We start from the raw sequence: 23,463 nt of genomic DNA, 5'->3' as shown, positions 1-23,463 counted from the left end.
ACATTTATCGTGTTTAGACCTGGGTAATAAGGTAGGTGTGTCAGAAACCCCTACTGCCGTAGGCGTAGGTCAAAATAAACTGGCAAAGCCCAATGTAAACGGAAACCAGGCAGCCTCTGGGGAAAATAATAACAGTTTTCACATAAAGCCACATTTCCATGAGAGGAGCAGTTTCCAGGCAGGTTTAAACAGCACATCTGTATTCACCTCATGGGATGAACCTTTGGCTCTGCTGATGTCACTGGGAGTTTTGCCACGGACTACAGCGGGACAAGACCTTGCTCCTTAGGAAATGCTGAGTGCTGCTTATCTGAGATGATTCCTGTGCACGTGCTGCAAGTGCGCTCGGCCCGAGCAGCAGCTGCAGAGCAGCTGGCAGAACGGGAGAGGAGCAGAAGAGCAAAATGCATGAATGAACAATACCTCCCAAAACTTTCTCTGTGGGCGTGGATAGAAATGAAGTTGAAGTGAAGCTGATTTATGGATAATAGATGTAGGATTTATTTTTTTTTCATCTGGGCAGGAAATACAATGTATGTGAGTAGAAATAAAAATATAAAAAGGGGCAGGTTTGCAAACCTACTTGTTAGTGGCATGATAATCCTGATTAAGAACGGGAAATTCCTTTCCACCCTGTAATGCAGATAAGCGAGTCTCATGGTTCTGGGGGCTAAGTCCAGGAAACCTTTGTACTTGAGCAATCTTTCTCTAAATTTCTGTTTCCTTTCATCACGCTAAAATGTACCAGGAGGGAGCCGTGAGAGCCTGCGTTTCACCCGCAGAGGACTGAGGTTTGATTGCGCATGCTGTCAGAAGATCAAAGTAGGTCGGTAAAGCTGTCTCAGGGAATGTTCCTTCCAGGAATTTACACCTGTATAAACCGAGGAGCAGCTGGGCAGACAGCTATGATTTCCACATAATGATCCGGGACCAGAATTAGCAGCTTGGAAGGTGTTAGGGATAGCCACCACCTCGCACTGCCAGCCGTTGAGCATTAGGCTGAGACTGAGGAACATGAGGGGAATGAAGTTATTTTGGCTGCTCGCCCAGCCCTGGAGAACTCCATCCCACAGCAAATAAACAGCTGGGGGACTTAATCTTTTAAAAAATAAAATGCGGTGTGTATTCGTCTTAATTTCTGATCGGGGTATGCAGATGCTAGCTTGCACGGAGGCAGAAGGAAGCTTGTGGGTTAAAAAACCCCACAAACAAACAGATGCCATGGTGACAAGAGTGATCTAAAATACTTAGAAGAGACGGTGGGGAGTTGCAAAGTGGCCTCCAGGTCCTGACTCTGTTGGTGGCCCTGCCACCGAGGCGTGGGTAGCATCCAGATCCGTGCCCTTGGTCCGGAGTGAAAGGTGGCACCTCCCTTATGGCTGCAGTGATGCAGTGGGTGAGAGTAGGTTTCTGATGGGAAGGACCTTACTGTGTTGGAAAATGCTCCATTTTCTAAAATTCCTGTAAAGGTTGACTTCAGAGTGTCTCCTGAGAAGTCCTCTTGCGAGCAAACCCCCAGGCGCTGGCCTTCCTGGCTGCTGCAAGCAGAGGTTGGCCAACTCATCTCTTGCTTCAGCTACCGAAACGATTAGAAACCGCAGCGTGGCCAGTTCTTGTGAGCTTTTTGTTTCTCTTCTACCTCAGTACAGCCTGACTCTTTGGAAAGAGGAGGAAAACTTGCATTTAATCCATAGCTTTTCTCTTAATCCCTCTTCCTTTGTATTGCGATATTTAGGTGTTTTAATTCAGGAGGAAGAGCTTTCTTCTTTTGGAAGATGTCTTCGGTTTAGTTCTAGAATAGCAGCCATCAAACGGACTCTTTTGCTAAATGCAGTCTGTGTTACGTGAGTTCTTCGAAGACGGAAAGTAATACAGAACAGAAGCACCTGGATTTAGCGTGACCCCTGAGGTCATATTATGTTTCTTCTTTAAAGATAATAAATGCCTGGCAGTATAAAGGCAGTGAAACAGCGTGGTGGGTGTTGATCTAAGGCTGTCTTCTCCAGCTGCTTCCCCCGTAAAGAGCAGGCAAGTGCTGTGCAGGCTGCGGAGGCTGGAGTTGCAGGGTGGAAGGAGGTGGGACCTGTGCTGTTTCGTTTTAACTGACGTAAGACAACAGCCACCACATTTCACAGGGTGTGGCTGCTGCCAACATTACGTGGAGTACTAAGACCTGTCCTGGAGCCCTCTGTGAAAGTGAAAGGAGGAATAATTCTGGCTTTCAGAGAGGGACTGGCTGAAAAAACAGACTCAGCACCTGACAATGGCGGTGCGATCCAGCCTTCGAGGACTGAAGTCCTTTTGAAAGTTTCTACAGCCAGTAGTCAGGTTTTCAGTGGCACCATCAGTGCCTTTCCCCCATTTTTCTCAGCTGCATTGAGAACTTTTGAATATCTCGAAATGTATGATGTTCCAGAGAGTTTTCTGTGGCTCATGTGATGCTGAGCCTGATAATCTTGCTGGAGATTAGTCTCTGCGTGTTAAATTGCGTTACAGTCAACGCGTAAAGCCTGTCTGTGAGGCTGGGCTGCGATACATTTGATACTGTTGGTGGAAACAGCCAGAAATGATCCCTAACCAACATAACAAAGTAAATAAGCAGTGGTTTGAAAAAATAATCGTTCCTGTTGACTGACAGCTTAGGAAAAGAAGCTCTGAGAGGCAAAGGGTGTGTGGAGTTTGCGCTTCCTTCTCCCAGGTGGTGTTGGAAGCCTGGTGATGGCTGCAGGATAACGCAACGTGTGTTTGGTTCCTTTGTTTTCCTGCCGCTCTCATGTTTGTGATGATCAGGAGTCGCGTTAGTTTTATCCTGGTTTGGGGAGAGGGGGATCCGTTTGTTTTTATTTAACCCCGCGCAGAGTTTGGATGCTGTGACCAGCCGCGCGTTAGATGTCCAGGGAAGTACAGCCTGCCAAGCTCCAGGTCTGCTGCAGGAAACAGCCGTGCGTAATAAATGAGGAGCTCATACTCCGCTGCTGCTTATGCTTTGTTAACGCATAACCGAGATAATGGAGCCTGTCTTCCCGCAGTAGGAAGCTGTCTCTCTGTTGGTTTTGGACCAGACGAGCAGTTTTCAGGCTTATGAAAGTCAAACGCCACAAAATTGACGTAGAAAATTGCCAAGGGTCAATTTATTTTGTGCTGTAATGGCGGTGTTTTCCTTTGGATTATGACAGTTCCGGGTGCTGTGACGGTTTGTGGACGGTGTCGGTGCGCGTGCTTAAAGCTGCGGCTTTGCAGTACATCAGCGTTTCTTTATGTTCTCCTCCAAATCAAGATAAGGCGGAGCGGAGAGGTAAGCAGCAGTCAGGCATCCCCCCTGCTTTAAATCAAGCGCACATCCTTCCTCTTGAGAGAGGACAAGAGTAAGTCTGACACCTCTCCGGATCTGAAACACCTCGCCCAGCGTGCAGCGGGTGGCAGCTTCATTTGCATTCTCCGTTTTTCCGTGTTCAGGCTGTTTGGTTGTCCACAAAAAGCACGCGCTTAGCGAGGTTTGGTGCCTCTTCTCGTAACAGCTCCGGTGCTGCCAGCCCCATTCTTGGGACTTCTTGGGTTTTAACTCCTCCCTTGCCCAGCTGCTGGGGATCTTGTGTTTCACGTGTGTGGAAATACAGAGAGTAGAAAGGCTTGCTGCCGTCCCGTGAGCAAATGTTGATGATGGAAAGAGATTTTAAAAGTTAAAATCTTGCATTAAAATCCCTGAAAATGGAAGTTTTGGCTGTGTGGGGATTGTTTGTTTTTGAAATCCAGACAAATAATCCCATTGGGCATTGCTGTCCCTTTTCACATAACTTTAAAAAAAAGGAGAAAAACCTGAACAAACAAAAAGCTGATCTTGTGATATACGGAGGGATCTGTGTTTGGAGAGGTAACTGATGGTCCCCACGGGCACCGTACATCAGCCAGGGCAGGAATGTGCTCGGCTTTCCGTAGGAATCCCCCTTACCTCCCGATGGAAAAGTGCTGTTGTGCAGGGGTTGGTAAATCCAGGTTACCAAGGACTGTGATGTGCACTAGAGAGAGATCCTTATTTTTTTTCCCTGGGATTTAGAAACAGATCAGTTTTGAATCGTGTAATGTCTAGTGGTTTTTTATCCACAACAATTAATAACCTGGTTGTCGGAACAGGTCAGTCAGCGTGTTGGGCACGATGCTTACAAGCACAGAGCAAAGGTGAGCACGCGCGGAGTGAGTAGCTGTGGTTATTTGAAGCAGACCACGGCAGTAAATTAACTCCTTTACATTGGAGTTCCCGGTTGGAGAAGAGCGTTGGCATCCTGACTTCTGCAGAACTTTGATTTGGCAACAGTGGCTCTTTTTAAGCGCTTTACAGAATTAATAGAAACATCTAAAGCAGACAGTAGGGGAATGTTTAATCTCTTTTGTTTGGTGAGGAAATGGATGTGATCTGCGCAGCCATCCAGAACACTCGGGTGAGTTTTGTGCGTCGGGCTGGTAGGCTCGTGGCTGAGCTGGAGTGGGGCAAAACGCGTAGGATGCAGCCAGTGTGACCCCTGAGCCTTGGCAGTTCAGGAAACGCTGAATGAGTGACTGAAAAAAAATATTGGGGAGCGGCCAGTCCGGAGGAGAGTTAAAGGAAAATGTACAGTGTCACCCGTGCAGCCAAGAGAGAAGGATGTTCTCCTGAATTTGGTGGCTTCAGTAGGAAAATAGGTGGGTTTTCAGCTGACAGAACCATTTTCATGTACTGGAACAGAATCTGAAGCTTATTAAATGTTACTTTTATGCACTGTCTTCAGGTATGGCTGATGAGAAGACGTTCTGTGTTGGAAACCTGGTCGCACCACAGTAGTCCTTGGCCAGCAGGCGTGAAGAGATGGTTGGATTCACCTCCTCCACCCCCCCAGTGCTTGGATATTGTTTGTTAAAAGCAGAATTTTATAATGCTTTGATCCCTAAGGTGCCTCCGTAGAAAGTAAACTTAAAACACATTAAAAAGTAATCAAGGCTTCGTTAGGCAGTGCTGCTGCTGCTGTTTGCCAGAAGCTGAGAAGGCATAAATAAGGAAATGTTACTTGTCCTCGTACTTGACTAATGGGTAAAGGAATCTGCTTTTGGCCACTGCTGGAGGAAAGCAGCTAAACAAACATTTGATGCAGTGCAGCAAGTCAGTTCTAACCTCTTTGCGGCCTTTTAGTATCTTTCTTGCTAGAATTTGGCCATAAATCCCCAGGGTTTTATTACATGGAGGTGACATTTACTTTCATGTTTGGTTCTTCTAGTAGGAAAGAACTTGCTGAATGCACAAGGATCTTTTGACTCAGGTTTCGTTGGTGTGGGATTAACAAATACTTAGGCCTTGGGTTATTGAATGAGTGCACTTACAATGGCAGTATAATCCATAAGAGACGCTTTTATTTTTGTTCTCATGAATCAGCTTTTCCATTTACATAACTTTGGACGGTTTCTGGAGCGAGCTGTGGTCTTGTCTTGAGAAGCACAGGCTTCGTCCTTTGTTCTAGCTATGTTCTTCCAGACATGACGCGACCTCCAGGTGAGGCTGCAGAAACCTTTCACTAGCCTGGGTTTTTCCCCCGACCCTGCTCTCAGTGGTGGTTTTGTGTCCTTTCACCCCAGGACTTTTTCCTGCTTTTAAAAAGTGACCTCCAGAACCCGAGGTGAGCGATGGGAATCGGGTTGCTGCTGTCGCTGCGAGCTGGAGCGCGTTCCCTCCTGCCCTGGGTGTCAGGCTGGGAGCAGTGGGCGCCCAGTGACAAGAACCACCTCGAATAAACGACTTCTAAGCTGTTTAGGGCAAACCACATCAAGAGAAGGCTGCTGTAGCAGCTTTGCAGGGTACATGTTGATGTACCGTGAGCTTTCCCAAAGGGCCCTGGAGGGAGAGAGTGAGTGCATATGGAACCCATCTGGACACTGCCTGATTTATGCAAAAAAAAAAAAGCAGCACAAGTACAGCATGAGCTTTTCCAGCCTCCTGTGTTTGATTTGGGTCACATAAGTTCATGGTGGTTTTGCTGCATTTGTCCTCAATCTCATTCCTCACAGACCAGAAACCAAGAATTGGGAGAGAGGATGATGACACGACTACGGGTAATGCGCAGCTTAAAATAGCCAGAACAAAGAAGTGGTTTGAGTTCTCTGATGATAATTACCCAGCCCTAAAAATAGGTAGATGTTCTACCAGGCAGAGAGAAGTAAGAGTGAGCCGTGAATCCCTGGGAGACGCCGCCTCAGAGACAGCCTACAAGCCTCTGCTCAGGCAGGTCGCTGCTGTAGGTGCCAACCAGTTTCCACCCTTCGACCGCAGTTTACAGCAGACAGTGGCCACCAGCACTGCCAGAACTGGCACCTCTGAATTTTCAGCTGATATGGGGGAAAAAAAAAAGAATATCTGGCTTGTTCGTACAAACAAAACCAACAAGAACACTTTGTACAAAAACTGACTCCTTGACTGTTCCAGTAAAACCAGAGAAAACTCTGATGGAGGCCAGGACCAAGCCTGCTGGGAGGTGTTTTGTCTCTGCTGTAGCGTCCTGGGGGTGGAGAACAGGCTTGGGGGGGCCGTCAGGAATCCGTGACATTTAACTGCATCGCTGAGCTGCCGGGCTGTTTAACGCCTACAAATTACATTGCTCTGGGAGGCAAATTTATCAGCGTTTTGCAGCTAATTTGCAGGTATTAGCTTCTGCATTAGCAACTCACATGAGGAGGGCGTTATCATTTTAGAAATTAGATTTAAAATGTAAAAAAAAAAAAATCCAACTTTTTTTTTTTTTATTTAAAACGTGGCTGTGAGTAAGCTTAGCGTTAGGCGGCCGCAGCAGCAGAGTGGTCAGGTCCCGAAGCCACGGTGCGCAGCTCGGTCCGCGGGACACCCTGCAGCAGGTTCATTCGTCTTGGCAGCGGCGCAGCGTTCCTCGTGCTGCCCCGCTCCCTCCAAAGAAAACCTCCTTCTGGGTATTTTCACCTCGGCGGCCGTGAGCGGAAGGACGGGGTTGCCGGCTGCCGCCGCTTGCTGAGCTCACGCTGCACTTTTCCCGTTCGCTGCTTAAATTTGAGCTTGTCGATCTTCAAAAGGTACTGAACCGTTTGAAGAACTGATGGTCACCAGCCTGGATACAAACTGGGTTCGGATCTGGGGATTTGAACTTTTACACCTCTCTGCCCAACGCAGAAATCCCCTGTGATTTAAAGAATTGGCCCCCTAACGATGAAACGGGGGACGGTTGTTTAAAATGGCCAGTAGCTTAAAATGCAACTGCTTTGAAGATGTGGTTGCTTCTCCTTGTCTAGAACGCGGAACGCTGGAATTAGAAATGGTGAAAAGCCTTTTAAAGCTGGTTTTGTCTTTAAACTGACTGGAGAGGCACGCAAGGTCTAGGTCTGCTGGAAGGTGCTGGCTCTCGGCGGCGAGGTTGGGAGCGGCAGCTCAGGCTCACGCGTTCACCAGGAGCTGGGCGCTGTCAGCGGTGGTGTAACCACGGCTGGGAACTTCATGGGGAATCTCCTTAAAGTGCGTTTAAATCCTCACAGCAGTGTACGAGCCATTTCGTCGTGTCTTGGGGGGGTGAAATCTGTGGGGTCAGGACACAGGACCCACAGGAATGGCGGAGACCGGCAGAGCTGCGGCCGCGTTGTCAGTACGGGGAAGTTTGTTGTGGATCGGAACAGCAGCGCTCGAGCTGTAAACTTACTTTGGGCTTCAGCGGTCCATAAATAGATTTCCAAAACATGTCTATTGTCCAGCAAGGAATTTGTTTATAAACTGAAAAAATAACAAGGCAGAAACAAAACCCAGACCCCCCTCTTGACCAGCAGTGCAAACTAGTCCCTTTTGTGTGTGTGTGTGCCTGTGGATACCAAATCAGACAGAAACTTCCTTTGGAGTTCACGTCAAGAAACCGTTTAAAACAGCTGTTTCCTTGCAGCAGAGAGAGATGCTGGCTATTGGACAGCGGGTTCAGAGTCCTGGCCAGAGCTGGGGTGGAGTATTGCCTGCTCGCTGGGCTGCTCATTTCTATAAGGTTACTCTGTGCACGTGCTCTGCTGAAAGCTTAATGCTTCGTGGTCGGCTTGTAACTGGGAAGGAAGAGGATCTTGATTCATAAGGGTATCTTCAAAAAAAAACTCTGCTGGAAGCCTGGGTTTCTAATGTTGGTTGTGCAGATTTTGTACGCAGAAGATTATAGGTTGGTGGTAAGATTTCTCTTACCCTCCCGACAGTTGCCACAAAGCTCTTTCTGTCTTTGGAACAGGGAGTGGAAGCCAAACAAGTGAAAATAGGTTTCTTTGGTTAAATGTTGCCTTTCAACATTCTCTAAGGAACGCCAGCGAGAAGTTTCCACTCACCTGAGTAGTTTTAGCCGGTTTTCCCCCACGAACACCCCGAGAAGCGTGAGTCGGTGTATTCAGGCTGGGAAACCAGCTGTGTGTTTCGGGGGGTGAGGGGGTGAAGCCATCCATGAGCAAAACTGGCTTTCACGAGGGCGTTCTGGCCTCCCCAGGCACCAAAGCTGCCGCAGGATGTGGCCCTGCCTCTCTGCTGCTCCCCACCCCAGCCCATCTCCTTCCGCCGCTCCATCTCCACCCCACCTCCACCCATCTCCATCCACCCATTTTACTCATTTACTACTCCCAGCCTCTTTCCTTCCTCAGAGTTGTCTTCCCATCCCTGTCCGTGAGTTCTCTGTTCTTCTCGTGCTCCTGTGCCTACCCACGAGTCCTTCTGCCTCTCCAGGGCTGGTCCCCCAGCCTCGCAACCCTGCTCAGCGGCGTTGCTCTCGGCTCCTGGCTCCTGCGCTGACCGGACGGACGTTCCCAGCTCTCTGCCCTGCAAAATGTGTCAGGAACGCTCAGGATAAACAAGGATTTTTGTGTTTGCAAACTGCGGTAGCTGACAGGCCAAAATAGCTTCAGACGTGACAGTTGTTTGCGTAGGACGAGGTGCGGTATCTGGGAAGGTGCTGGCCGGTGTCCAGGCCCAGTTAGGCAGCTGGGAGAGGGTTTTTTTTTTGGGAAGCGAGTGCTGCCTGTTGACAGGCGCATCCTGAAGAAAGGCTCCTCGCTCCTTCCCAAACATGGACAGCAGGAACCGTCGTCCTGAGGAGAGCGTGTGCCGTTTGGAGCAAGACAAAACACCCCGCAGCAGCAGCAGGCATCTCTTGCTCTATTTTAGGCGCTTCCCCTGGTATCCCAGTGCCTGAGATTAATAGGAGTTTTCTAAACAAAATCCCCTAAACCCACGCGATCTGGCAGCTCGGTGTCTGTCTGCCCGACGCTGGTGCCGTGTTTCTCCGGGTCGTGGAATGCTCTCGTGTGAGCACTTGTCACCGTGGTCGGAAGACGTGCCTGAGGAGCCGGGCGGAAGACATCACCCCTTAATCTTCCAACTCAGTTTTTTTTTTCCTTTGGCCACAAAACTAGGGTTTCAAACTAATATTACTCATGCATCAACACCAGCTCCTTGTTTTTCTTTACAGTTCTTTAGAGAATTACCTCTTTCGGCTGCAGATGGGCTGAGACCAAACTGCAGCGCTTGCCTTCCCCACGGTGCCTCTTTTAGCCGAAAAAAAATACATTTCCAGCTTTGGTAGCTCTTCGTTAACAAGCAGAGAGGGTTATCTGCTGTGATAGCCCTTCAGAGCTGCAGTCGTGAACGTGGGATCCGGTTGTGCTACCTGGAGCTGAAAAAACAACCCGGAGACTGTCCTTGCTCCGTGAAACTGGGAGAATGAGGGAAGGCAGAGCAAAACAAGCAATGTGGCACGGTACAGCGAGGTGTTTTGTATGAAAGTGTCTGAAGGAGAGCTGTATTTAGGTTCATCGTATGGAATAATGGCAACAGAGGGTAGCCAGGGGCATTTTCTTGATGTTGAAGAAGCATTTTAACGGCTGAGATGGCCCAGCCCTGTCAGAGTGGGTGCTGCACGAAAGGACTGGACACACGGAGTCTGCTGCACTGGGAGACCGAGCTGAAATACTGGGAGGAATGTGAGGATGCGTTGTGTATGGCAATCTAATAGTAAAAATGATTTTTAAAATGTAGTTCTCAGGAAATCAAAATGCCAATTAATGTCAAACGTAGAGCTCCTGTTTTATGTGGCAGAGTGCATAGTTTGATAGCAGATTGGGAAAAACTTTTTTTTTTCCTTAAAAATTCTGGAACATCTCAAAGTGTGTTCTCACTAAGCAGCAGATTTTGGACAAGTTAAGGACCTGAGACTAACTAGCTGAATCTGTGCCTTACAGACGATAGGAAATGGTTAATTAAAATATAACTAGTTTGGGGTGAAAAGTTTCCATTTATTCCCAGGTCAATATGTTGCCTTAGATACCGGTCACTGGCAGAGGAGTTCACGATGACAAAGCCCTTTCCCTTATTTCAGTCCTAGAGAACAGCTCATGAAGGAAGTGCTCCCTTTTTTTTTCTCTCAGCCATACGGCACGAGGGAGAAAAACTTCCCCCGACGGCTCCCTCCTGCTGCGACCCCTGTTATTAAAGGCAAGCGCAGAAATCTTTCACCAGTAGATGCGAGTGCTGAGAAGTGTTTTTCTCTGCAGCCTGTAGCATGAATTATTTCCTTGGGGTGGTATTAACTTGTCCATTTTTGTTTATTTTTAGCCATGATGAAAACTAGCTGACGCCCGGCGATAGTTTTCTGTTGAAGGGTAGCAGGGTGCTCGCGAATCGAGTTCAGCAGCTCCTGGGCTGACGCGTCAGGAGGTCCCTTTGCACCCCACCGCGCTAGAAACCGAGGGAGATCTACCTATCCAGGTTTTTTCAAAACAAACCACCTCAGCCAAGGTCTAGTTTAAGCTGGGCTGCTTCCCTGTGATGGACTGTCACCCAGCCAGCAGTGATGGCTCCAGAGAAGCTGCTGGAGAATGGCTCCGCGGATGCTTAAAGGCTGCCAAGGCATGGCCATCTCCTCTTCGGAGATGCCGAGCTCCGCTCTCCCAAACCGCACCCATCCAGGGCAGCGCTTTTCCTCTGCTGCAGCCTCACCCCCTCCCTCCGGCTCTGCGTCCCGTGGGTGCGAGCCGGGGGCGCGGGGACCATATTTGGCTCTCGGCGGGCCGTGCCCTGACCTCGGCGCTGCGAGCCAGGAGCTGCCTGGTTTCCCTTCGCCGTATATGGAGAGGCTGCTCCGGGAAGCCGGTGGCTGACCGGGATTAGGAGCTGTGCAACATCTGCCTGAAGCGCTGCTTTTGTTGCACTGAGCTAATTAGGGCAAGGAATAACTTGAAGAGAACAAATTTCCCATTAAATCCCTTTTTTTTTTTTTTTTTGTTATAATTTCCTTTATGTTGGTAAAGTCATGCAGAGGAAGAACGGAGCACAAGCAAAACATCTCTGTATCAGAGAGTCAATAATTCATACGTGACAGTCATAAAAACCACCTTTCCTGTAAAAAGCCAGTCCTTGCCACACAGATCCTGCTTTTCGCTGGGGTGCTGCGTGAGTACGCAGAGGACGAGCCGCGTCGGGCATGGGATCGCGCCCAGCCTGAGCAGTCAGCACCCCAAGACTTCTCCTTGAGACCAGCAAGGACGGGGGATGTGGCATCGCAGATCTCCAGAGATCACACGTGCCACCGCTGAAACCCAGAGCAGAGCAGAAGAGGGTTTGTTTGGTTTTTTTTTTGTCCAAAGAAACACGAGCCAGAATTGCTTTGAGATCTCACTGTTAATGATGCTCTGTCGCAAAGTCCCCACAGCGAGGTGCACAGCCTGCGTGAGGAGAACAAAAACCTGGGCTCTGGGAAGGGTGGGTGCAGCCTGTGCTGCCAGGGGCACGAAGGAAGCGGGTTGTACCTCAAATATCCCTCACTGCGCCTGAAAAAAAAACATTTCCTCCAAATTAATGGCAAGGCCTGGACCCCACAGCCTCTGCGAGGGGCCTGCTGGCACCTTTCCTGGGGGTTGGAGATCTTTAAGGTTCACAACATTTGCGTGTGTACAGGGACAGTGTCTTTAGACCTCAGCCTGTTCAGTTTTATAGGAGCCAAGCCAAGGCTCAGATATCTTTAGAAGACTTTTTTTTACTCTAAGAATTTTCTTACCACTTCCATTTTGCACCCCCTTGTTTCCACACTGAACCCTGGAATTGCATAATGGGCAGCAGAAAAAATGGTTTCACTTATTTTCTTTGCTTTCTCTCCCTCCTTTGTGACAGATTAAAAAGCAGCAACAAGATGTGTTAGGTTTCTTGGAAGCCAACAAAATTGAATTTGAGGAAAAGGATATCGCTGCCAACGAGGAGAATCGGAAATGGATGCGTGAGAACGTCCCCGAAGACAGCCGGCCAGCAAGCGGGAACCCCCTGCCGCCCCGGCTCTTCAACGACAGCCGGTACCTCGGGGTAAGAGATGGCTCCGGGTCTCCGTCTCCTCGTCCCAGTCCTCTTACTGGCTGCCGTGGCCTGCGCTTTGCTGTTGTGATCAGCAAGGAAGGGCTTGGCCAGCTGTACGTTCAGGCGTGCAAGCTGGAAAGGGCGTGGAAGGTGTTAGACACTTACCCCTCCTCCTGGGCTGTCCATGATCATTGACTCGTTTTGCCGTAGAGGAGAGATTAAAATTTGGACTTCCTGCTTCCCAGATCACTGTGCTGCTTACTGCAATGAGCCTTCCACCACCTTGCAGGGTATATATGTTTTTTCCCTGTAGTTTTTTTTCCCTCTCAGGCTCTGAAAGTTTACAAGTTTTTTTAATTCTCACGTTCACCATGATTGTGAACTAACCCTTCACAGAAATCTGGCACTGTTGCACCAACCTTATGTTCTGTAGCAAGTTCAGGAGTCTGTTCTGCCTTCATGGGGTTTGCCAGTATGTGTGGATCCCAGGTCGCTCTGCGGGCTGTTCACCTTCCCAAGTAAGTCCTCACACGAAGTGTTGTGTGCCTTGACCATAAACCAGTTTTCTGATCCTTTTTGGGATCATTTTTTCTGCACTGCTTGCAAAATGAAGGCTGTTGCGGTCCACTTACCGCAGTGCCTTGAACAGATTAAAACTCCTATTGCAAATACAATTCCTACTTGTAATTATTTCAATGCTTGATCAGAAGTAAGTTGCCCTGCAGCACTTCTCAGCAGGCCATGCTTGAATGATTATTAGATTAACCGTTAATTTTATTTTTAAAACTGACTATCTTCTGAAAAGACCACAGAGCATGCATTCCTTTGGTGCTGTGTGTTGGTTTCCAAGTCGTTTTGCAGTCTGGTCCTGAACTGCAAAGTCTGTAAGTCAGAACCTGCCAGTTCTGGACCTTTGTCAGGCGATTCTGTGGCTACTGAAAGAAATTCTTCTCAAGGCACCAGGATTTTTTTCTTGCTTGTAGTGAAAGCAGAATGTGAAACAGTACCCACAGTGAGCTAGTGTACCACTTGGCTCTCAAAATTTTACTGACTGTGGCTGTGGCATGGAAAAAGGTTGGTTTGGAGCGACAGATGTAGTGATCGGCTGTTGTCTGCAGCAGAAAGCTGAGAAGGGGCTAGTCACAAAGAGCTGAAAATCTCTGTTTGGTTCTCTCTCTTTAAAAACAAACAAACAAGCAAAAGAGGCAAATATTTCTGTACCAGCAGGGAGTCCAGATGCGACAGTATCGCCTTTCTCCCTTGGTGGACCAGAGCTTTAGGGATGTAAGCAGATCACCGTGCAGTTGTCCTTCATCAGGGAAGTGTTACCAAATTGCTGCTGCAGTGCTGCAGCAGAACAGGGCTTTACTGTGGTGCGGGACCGGGAGAGAAAAAGCTGTATGCACCTCGATCTGGATGCTTGCTCGACAGAGATGCCTCTAAAGTATCCCCAACTGCAAGCCATGACAGTTCTGTATGCAGTAATTTTGGGGAGCAGAGTGTAGATGCTTCAGATCAGGTCTTGCTGTGGGTTTATTTCATCCCTAAAATTTTGGTTGATGTCACTTTCAGCTTTTGAAGTTCAGTCCGTTTGTGTAGCTGGATCCAACTTACTACAGTTTAGCTTTCAGGGAGGTGAAAGTTAATTCTGGGGAGGCACTCTTGAACCTTTTTGTCTTTATCTGATCCATCTCAAGCACGAACTTCCCCGTTTGTTTCATCTGATGCAGCACAACTGGCAGCGGAAGGAGCAAATGGACTTTTGTTGGCCCGCGCACAGCAGAAGGGCTGTAACCGTAGATGCTGTGGAAGTTGGCAGGAGCCCTGCCCCTTAGTCACAGGCATTCCTTTCCTGGTAGACGCTGTGAAGCAGGCTGCCGGACTATGCGCTGGCAAGATAAACAACCCCTTTGTTATCAAGCAGCCCCAGTGCTGTCAACAGAAGGGCTTTGGGGAGGATTTAACATAATCATACGCATTTTTGTCAAACCAGCGCCCGAATGGTACACGTACAAACAGAACAATAATTTGACGTCCCTGATCTCTGGGCAGCCCAAGTCCTCTGTCCCCTCTGCCGCCTTCTATTCCAGCTGCAACAGCCGCTGCTCTGAGCTGCCCCTGCTCTGGGCACGCTGCTGTTTTCAGACAGCGTTTGCTGTTTCTTAGGCTTTTGCCTACTAGGCAGACAGGCACGCGGAGCAGTGTGCTCTTCGTGGCGGCTCTCTCCCAGACCTCAGCCCGAGGCAGAGCCTGCTCCAAGCTGCTGCCCTGGGTGTCTCAGCCAAGACTCCTGCACCGGAACACTCACCAGTAAAGCTGGAGGCAGCTGGTACTGGTGCTGCAGTTAAAAAGGGAGAGGAGGAAAGTCACAGGGCAGATATGTGCTGAGTTTGGAAATCGGAGCGAGGGAAGTGTGTGGTAACTCGGACAACAGTGAACTTGCACAAACCTGGGCTCGTTTGGTCGGTGTTTGGCAAGTGCTGTCGCTGAGCCACGCTGTGGGCTCTTTGCTTGCTCTTTCCTAACTTAGCAAACATCTGAGGTGTGCTGTTTGTACTCCGTGCAGCGCTGCATTCTGCCTCAAATACAAAAAAGGGCAGAGAAAGGAGCATGGGTATTTCTTTGATTATTTTGTTGTTCTTACCTTAGTTTTCTTGGGAGCATATTTAGAGCAGCTGCCGTGCACTGTGTGTACAAAGAGTGGTGCCACCCGATCGCCTTCATTTGTGTAGACTAATCATTAATGGGAAACAAGGGGTGTATTCTCAGTTTGCAGGCTTAGAATTAACTTTTAACAGATTAAGGGTTAATGTCCATGGTTGCACGGCTGCCATTACTCGTCAGTAATTAGCGATGACAGCGGGGACATCAGTGCTTCTGGTGACAAGGAACAGGCTCAGCCCACTCCTGCAGGAGGGACGTCCACGCCAGAGCAGTGACAACGCCGCCCTTGCTGTGGGGGCTGTCCCCCCGGGAAAGGCTGCAGCACCTCACGGCAGCATCTTTTGCTACAGAGAGTGAGGTTCCCAGCTTGTCGCCTTTCAGACCGTAGCATTTCTGTGCTGCCCGCGCTAATGAGAAATAGTTGAGGTGACGCTCCAAATTTGCGTTCGGCCACGGGAAGCGGTTTGCTCGCTGCGGGTTGGGTAACACCCCAAACTGAGATGCCGTGATTTCTGACGATTCATACTTCTGTCTTTTGTTCCCCCCTGCCTCCCTTCATGAAGGACTACGAAGCTTTCTTCGAAGCACGCGAGAACAATGCGGTATACGCGTTTCTAGGCTTGACTGCGCCGCCGGGTTCAAAGGTAGGTGTGTACATTTCTCACAAACAACCTGTATATCCACATATACACATGTATTACAACCATTTATCATGAACAACCTATATTTTACACCTTGGTCTTCTGTGCTCATAGTAGGGTATTCCACGTGTTCTGTGGTTGCCCCAGTCAATCTGCCTGCTGGTCTGATCCTCCAGAGACTGACTTTCACGCTGGTGGTGTGTGCTGGCTTATGTGGAGGATGCGGTGTTCCCCAGAGGCATCTTCCTCCTCCTCCTTCTACCAGGAACGCTCAGTGTTCAGTACAGATGCTCCTTTGGTATCCCCACTGCAGAGCCACCCTGCTCTTTTTTAAGTTAATGGAAAAGCTTTTGTTGCTTTGGAAAGAAGAGCTGGATCAAGTTCTTCACTAGTAATAATCGTCTCTTACCATTGGATTTTCTTTTGATTGTACACTCTGGGAACAAGTGGGAGAGTGGTTAACACTTGCACTGAAGAATGCTCAAGAAATCTAGATGAAAAAAATTGTCATAAACCCAAGGAATTATTTAAACTAAAAGAAAAAACTGAACTCATGTGACGTTTTGATGAGATTTTTGCACTAGAAAATACCTTGCAACCAGAGTCACTGTTTTTGAAATAATGTGGTCTTGCTTCAGAATGATTTTTTCCTCCAGCTTGTTATCTGAAGCCTTGTTTTCCTTTGCCAATTACAAACTGGGTTGCTGCTTTGCGGATGCAATGGGCTGGAATTCTCCTTTTGATTTTGATAGGATAGGACAAGCCTGCTTTCTATGTTTCGCTTGACAGCAGCAGGATCCTCCAGGTCACTTCCAGCTTTCTTTTTCCAACGGATAAACACGCCGTTTCCTTTCAGCTTTATTCAGCTAAGAGTTGAAGGTCGTGCCCTGCACGTCGCTAAGAGACCTAATTTTAAAGGTGGATGATGATCCGTTAGTGTTAAGCATTATGAGTTGTGGGTCAGATTGAAACAATTTTGGGAGCCAAACAAATTTCTAGCGGTAGCTCTGCTGATGTGTATGGTGTAGCGAGGAAAATCTGCCTCGTGCAGGGAATTGCAGAGAGCAAAACCTGTGATGCGTGCCCCAGCGCCACGCGTTGCCAGCGTCAGGCCAGCTGCACACGGTGTGGTACTCAAGTAAATCTTATCTAAGTTTCTTGGAACAGCTGCACAGCGCTGCACAAAAGAGCACGCAGGATGGAGCCAAGGAGTGAGAAGGCAGCCCTGAGACCACGGGACGCGGGAAAGCCCGTGCGTTTCCCCTCACGGCCGAGATCTGGGAAGCGCGGTTGCTGCCGTAATGAATCAGGTCACGTCTCCCTGTAACGTTTGTGAACATCGCTGCTGACTTACCCTGCCAGGTTGCAGAAGCAGTCTGCATGGCTATTAACTGCTCTGATTCTGTCCTCACCGAAGGAAAAGGTGAATTTTAAAAAGGAGAAGCATAATGCGGTTGCACGCTGCTGCATTTCCATATTGCTGGCTGCAGCTTGGAGAGGTGCGTTTGAGCTGATGAGGACAACCTTTGCGAAAGTGACCTTGGAGCCAGCGCATTCTGCCGTGGGTGTGACTTTTGGTATCCATCCCGCCGTTACCTGATGTCAAATCAAGCTGATCGCCTGCTGCTGAGGAGGAGAAACTGATTTGTAGATGCTGAAATTGGCGTTTACAGCATAGCTGCATGCGGCGTGGGTATAATATTGTCGTTAATGGCATCGCATCTGTTGCTGTATAAAATGGAAGCAGCCTGGGATCAACCTGTGCGCAGTTGCAAGAGACCTTGACAGGAAACCTCCATTAAATGTCATCTTAAGAGATGTGGAAAGTTGTTTGGCTCTGAACACAAAGTCCCAATATTAGTGCTAAACCAGAAGGGCTCAGAAGTGAGCTTGGTATTTAAATGCAGGTAACTTTTTACTGAGCCCTGGTGGTTTGGTTTGTGCTTGGGGCACAAATGGACCCGCAGACCCTGGAAACATTGGCGTTCAGTTTAAATATCCCCACTTCGAGCAAGAGGGGTTTTAAAGAGAGAGGATTAAGAGAGTTAAAGGCTGTGGTTAGTTATTTAAGGGCTGAGAGCGTGCTCAGTAAGAGGCCTCAAGGGAGAAATACGGAAAAGCATCGAAGATGGACAGTGTCAGATCTGAAAAGCTGAGCCTTTGCCAGGTAACTCGCAGGACCGCACCCGGGGAAGTGGAGTTTGGCCTTCAAGGGCAATAGGTTAGCGTGTTCTCTGAGTTGTTTGTACCCTCTTCCCTGGAGTTGAAAGGAACGCCTCTCCAGCTTACCACTGCCTGTTTTGAAGATAAGTACTTTGTCCTGCATTTTCTGGCAAAAAAAAGGCTGGATGGCACTTCTGTAGTGCCCGTGGCTGGTTAATGGAGTTGTTACGAAGCCAAGGGAACTATCTCCTCTTTCTTACCGTTCAAAAAACCACTTATCTTTTAGAGAATATCAAACATCCTTTTTTTCCCCCCAGTCTTTGTAGCCCTTTTTTAATCTTTCCTTTGTTTTTCACCTGCCTTTTCTGCCGTGAACGGCCAGGATGCTCTCTCACGAGCAGCGCGGCTGCGTGGTGACATCCCGGCTCCGCTCTTTGACCCGCGACGTGCGGCCAGAGGAGCAGGGCGCGGTCCAGGAGCGCGCCAGACCTGAGCCAGCGGTCCGAGCGAGGCTGTTCCCACGCCCCTGCGTGAAAAGGCAGCGCGATGCGAGGCGCGTGGGCGGATAGCCCGGAAAACCAGAGTGATCCACCGCGTCCGAGATAATGGAGATGTGCGTGGTACTTCCTGCCCTGCAGGCTGGGGTCACCCGCTGTGTCCCCACTCTTAAAAGTTTAACAGGCTTCTCGGAAATTCCCTTCTTTGTCCTTCCTCCTCTTCTTTTTCATTCGTTTAGCATACTGGCTCCTGTTAACAGTGATATTATTGAGTGTTATCTTCGGTATTTCTACGCAGTCTCCAAAGCAAACAAATCCATTACATAAAAGCTGAGTTTCACAGATGTCAAACTTTTTCCTGTAAAATAAACCGTGCTGTCCACCCTGAAGCTCTGCAGTGAGAGCACTGTGGCTGTTCATCTTTTTGTAGGCCACGTTGCTGCTAACAGGTGATTAAATTAATCTTCGGTCAAAAGTACGCTTGTAGAAACCATCTTCAGAAAAAAAATTCCTTTTGCGTTTCTTCTCTTGTCATTCTGTTCCCATTTGTGACCACCTTACCAAGGCTGAAAGAAGACAGAAAAATGCAGGCTGTTGTTTTTTCATGTTCCTTCTGGAACATACTGAGGATAAGTGGTATGTCTGCTAAACTGCTTCAGCTGTTCCTTCCTCTCAGAAGCTTCACAGGAATGTTTTCACGTAGCCAGAGGGCACCAGATCTACGCCAGGTCCCTCGCAGAGCTCCTGGGCGTGGAGAGCAGGTGGTGGGCAGGAGCGGTTCCCAAGGAGCACGTCCCCGCTGGCTCGCTTCCCCCCGTGGAGAGGAGCTGGGATTACTGGGCAGCGCCCGTGCCAGGACAGACCCAGGACGGCTCACGGATGGGTCTTATTAATTAAGAATTCTTCTTCTATTTAACCATAGTTCTTCAAATAATCTCTGATCTCTAAATAGTTCTTGTGTCCTGACATGAACAAAATTGGGTGTGGGCACAGGTTTGAATATTGCTGCAGGTCCCACTTGAGCTGGCTCAGAACTGCAGTTAAAGCCAGCACCAGATGGGACTTGTTTTATAATGGCATCGTAGGCGCTGGGGACTCTTCTTGAGCTGGGTTCAGTGCTGCTGAATTCTTAACCGCGTAGCGCTGCAGTTTTTGTTGCGTCGCGGCTTGGTGCCTAACACGGGTGCGTGGAAGCTGTCGCCGTTCATAAAGTACTAACGTGTGTAATTCTCTTCTGCTCTTGCAGGAAGCTGAAGCACTGGCAAAGCAGCAAGCGTGAATTTCAACTGCCTTAAAAGTTCTGTAAAGGGAATTTCCACAGCTTTTTATAAAATAGTACAATTGTCTCTGCTTCAAGAAATGTAGATGTGATTTCTAACATTTGATTGGTGCTTGCAGCATTCACCGTACGTAATGCAAATTTGAACACGAGGGAAATGTGGACGTAAAGGTAGAGAGCACGGAAAATATTCTTACAAAGTTGGAAGCATAGGAAACTGAAGCAATTAGACAGGAATGATTTTCACGTAGTTTAAACTGTCTTGGCAATTTGTCCATTTTGTGTAAACTTAAAAGAAACTATTTTACTACTAATACTACAGATGGGGGTTGTACCTAGGGATCCAACTATTTAAAATATGGAAAACAGCATCTAAAACCTTGTCACATACTAACTTCAGTGCCTGAGTTGCCTCAAAAACCGTTACTGAATTACACAGTAATTGTTCGGTGTCTTTTCTGGTTTCAGATGAACTGGTAGGTGGTACGGTGCGGTCATTGTAGTCACTTTTGAAAGCTGTGTTTGTTCTTTTGTAGAATGGATATTTAAGATTTGTATTGTAACACACTGTACAGATGATAAAAAAAAAATGCCACGTATTTCTCACTTTAAGTGATCCATGTGGGCTCTTTTGACAAAGAAAAAGGGATTTGGGCATCGGACAGCCTTTCCACTGGCAAGTTCATCCCCCAGCTGCCTGAGCGGGACTTCCCGACACATCTGTGTGCAGGATTCGGTGCACCTCGATGTGCGCCGATTCCCAGGCAAATGAGGAAATAAATGTTTGAATAGCAAGAACTATTGTAATTAAGCAATACTTTTTTTTTTTAAGGTTTAAAACCGTTTTTTCTTTGTTCCTGCCATCTCGTGAAGCTGTGACAGGAACTGCGAATCCATTCAAGTGTCTTCTGTTGGTGAATTTACCACGTGCAATGTCAACCTGTCTGTTCTCCCAGTGCTCACGAGGTAGTCTGTATTTCTTGGCCATATTCTGCAAAAACACAAATAATTACAAGTGCCCTGAAGGATGAGAGACAGGTTTTAAAAGTGTGTCAGTAACTTAAAATGCGTTTTTCATCACATAATCTACTTATTCCCCAAAAGCACCGAAAGACAGTGAGAAAGATAATTAGCCTGTGCTATAGATAGATTATTCCGATAGGGCTGCGCGCACGCAGTTTGATTTTCTTTGCTTTATGAAGACAGAGAAGCAGATGGGACCGATCAGTGAAAGGCTGCAGCTTATCGTTGCCATGCTGTTATGCTACACTGCGGCTGTAAAACGTGTGCGGTGCTTTTTAAACACTTTCTGAAACTTCCACAGACAGCCGAGCGAGCAGGATCTAGCACGGAGCCAAATTAGCTAAAAGGACATTTAATTCCTGTTTTGTCTTTCTGATTTGGGAGCCTGGGAGCCAGTTGGAAGCTTGTGCTTACAGAAGCGCAGTATCAAAGGGCGTAGGGATAGGTGAATGTTGCCTTACCTTCCAGAGCAACACGTGCATTTGTGCTTTTTCATTAACAAGCACTATCAGTAATTACTGACCTTCAGTGAAATTTATTTCTAAGAGCTTTTGGGGATGGCAGTTTCGGTTTTAAATCCAGCGTCCAATTTTTGTCGTTCACTGTGATTTCCTCTTTCTGAACCGAGGTGGTTTTTCTTTCTTAACACTGGCATAATCTTCCTCTACGTCTAAACTAGCGGTCAAGTTTTTGAGAAAATGTGTGAGAATACCCAGTGAAGCCTTGTGAAGAAAGTGGAATTTGACACACGAGTCGCTGTGCTCGTACCAATCTGCTGCGTTTCTTGTGTAAGGCAAGCGCGGTGTGAGTTTTGTGAGCTACAGCCATTCCTCTGGAGAAGCTGTAATTGAAAGTCGCTGCCAAATTCTGCCAGTTCAGCGACCCAAAACGTTCTGAAACGAGGTCAGTTTCTGTTTCTGACCATCAAGAAAATTGCCAAGTTTAAGAAAGCGAAGTCACTTCCCTCGCCTGGTGTCCCCCCCCTTTGCCATATGGTAGCGTTCAAACTGCATCAGCATTCCTGAGAAAGCTCTGTTCAGACGGAGTGAATTATGTCTTTGTCCGGGGAACAAGGCACAACACAAACTGAAAAATACCGATGATATCTTTGTTGTGGGGCTGCGTGGAAAGGTTGCGTTCGCTGTGATGCAGACACCTTGCATGAATTTCGGAGTGCTAGGGATGTGTTGCCTATGTGATATTTGTTTCCCATACCTGTGTTAGGTTAAGGATGGGCGCAAGAACTGAATTTGTTCATTTGTTTTTTTTTTTTTTCTCTGTAGAAGGCAGGTGTTGAGGATTTAACCTGTATATTAACCATTCCTGTATCATTCCAATAAAGTTGGTTTAGAATGCTTTCTCACACGATTGACCTGTTGGCATGTTTTGTTCACGGTTTGAAGTGGTCCCGTAAGTTGAAAGAAGTGGAGTTTCCAAATGAAAATACGGCTTCATTTTAAAATTACCGGGTCTGTACCACAAAGTGAGCGTGATGCATCCGCTGCTGCTGCAGGTGAAGTGTGTCGGGTTGGATCTCTCACCTGTTGCAATTAATGGGTTTTAATTACTTAGGATACACCTACCCCGTAGTGTTTGGAGGTTTTGGGAGAGCACTGAGTACACTTCCTAATTAACCTGCTTCCCCGCTCTTTCCCCAAGGCAGTTACAAACTGAGAGCGGGCAGGGCGAGTCGGCTTCGCCCCGTGCCTGCAGAGCTTGCCAAAGACTCTCAGTTGCGTTTTTTTGCAATGTGGAGTTAATTAGCTGGATGCTGCTCGCAGCAGGGGAACTATGTTATTTAATATTTGCATTGCCAGAGGGCAGTGTAGGATAAATTGTTAAACTAAAACCGTTCATTTTTACCTTCTCACTTTGCCTGGGAGAGCCAGCAGGTACGTTCTTTTAAGCTTTACTTGCCAAAGTTTTGCAGCACCCTGCAGATCTTCTGGAGAGCTACGGAAGATGCATTCTCAGCCTCTGAACTGCACTGGGATTTGCCCAAATCCCAGACTTCAACTCGCATGCGCTGAGGGAAATCAATAACTGTGAAGAGTGGTTTGTGAGATGGCTGTTTGCTTGCCATGTGTAGGATCAGCTTCTTTCTGTCCGAACAACTGCTGCGCAACTGAGAACCGTCAGTAACATTGATGTCTTTAATGGTGTTTGCTGGTTGTCTCTTGCACTTACTTGTCCTTCTCTAGTGTCTTAAAAAATGGTTCATAACGTGAGAGAAAAGGGCTCCTGATGCCGTTTCTATTTACAACGCATCCCATTTCCTCACCCTGTATATACGCTTCACTTGTGTAACCCAGAAAAATCTCTGGGTTTCTTGTTCATTTATAAAAAGTCTTAAAATATCAAATAGTTCTTCATTAATGTAAAGCTCTACAAGTAGTTTTCAAAAATCTGTTTAAGAAACAAACTGCATGTGTGCATATAATGTTTGCTTAACTTGCTGTTTCAGGTTACAGCAGCGTGCACTGTAACAATAAACTTTTCTACCAATTACTGTGCGATTTTATTCATTTCTCCTTCAATATTCTTAATCTGTATGTTGTGGAGAATTCTGTAAAGTCTGATGATGTCATTCAGCTCAGGTTGCACATTTCAAACACCAGGAATGTCTTCCGCTACGCACGCGAGGTGTGTGTAGTGGAGAGGGGTGCCTGCGAGTCCCTTACTGAAGAGACTTCAGGTTTACGCAGAAAGGCAAAGCCCAGGATGGGTTAACATGAGGTACAGCAAATGCAAGAAATAAGACTTACCAAGAACAAGGTAATTAGTTTGTTTTTCAAAGGACTAATTAAAGTCCTGTAACATAACAGATTCAGACTCATCGGTAACCTGTGTTACGAACTT

General features: G+C 47.6%; 1 protein-coding gene across 1 annotated transcript in view; it reads left to right on the top strand.

The window, feature by feature from the left end:
- The window catches only part of SH3BGRL (SH3 domain binding glutamate rich protein like), a 31,985-nt gene extending 8,872 nt beyond the window's left edge, over positions 1-23,113 (top strand). Inside the window, exons 2-4 of the mRNA XM_086756177.1 lie at positions 12,161-12,346; positions 15,565-15,645; positions 19,549-23,113. Of these exons, the coding sequence (XP_086612303.1) occupies positions 12,161-12,346; positions 15,565-15,645; positions 19,549-19,581 (300 nt within the window). The 3' untranslated portion in view covers positions 19,582-23,113. The remainder of the gene's footprint in view (positions 1-12,160; positions 12,347-15,564; positions 15,646-19,548) is intronic.
- The last annotated feature ends 350 nt before the right edge of the window (positions 23,114-23,463 follow it).

The sequence above is a fragment of the Chlamydotis macqueenii genome, chromosome 11 (assembly GCF_036417535.1).
Source record: "Chlamydotis macqueenii isolate bChlMac1 chromosome 11, bChlMac1.mat, whole genome shotgun sequence".
Lineage (NCBI taxonomy): Eukaryota > Metazoa > Chordata > Aves > Otidiformes > Otididae > Chlamydotis > Chlamydotis macqueenii.
Note: the sequence above shows the minus strand (reverse complement) of the source record. Positions and strands in the feature narration are given on the sequence as shown.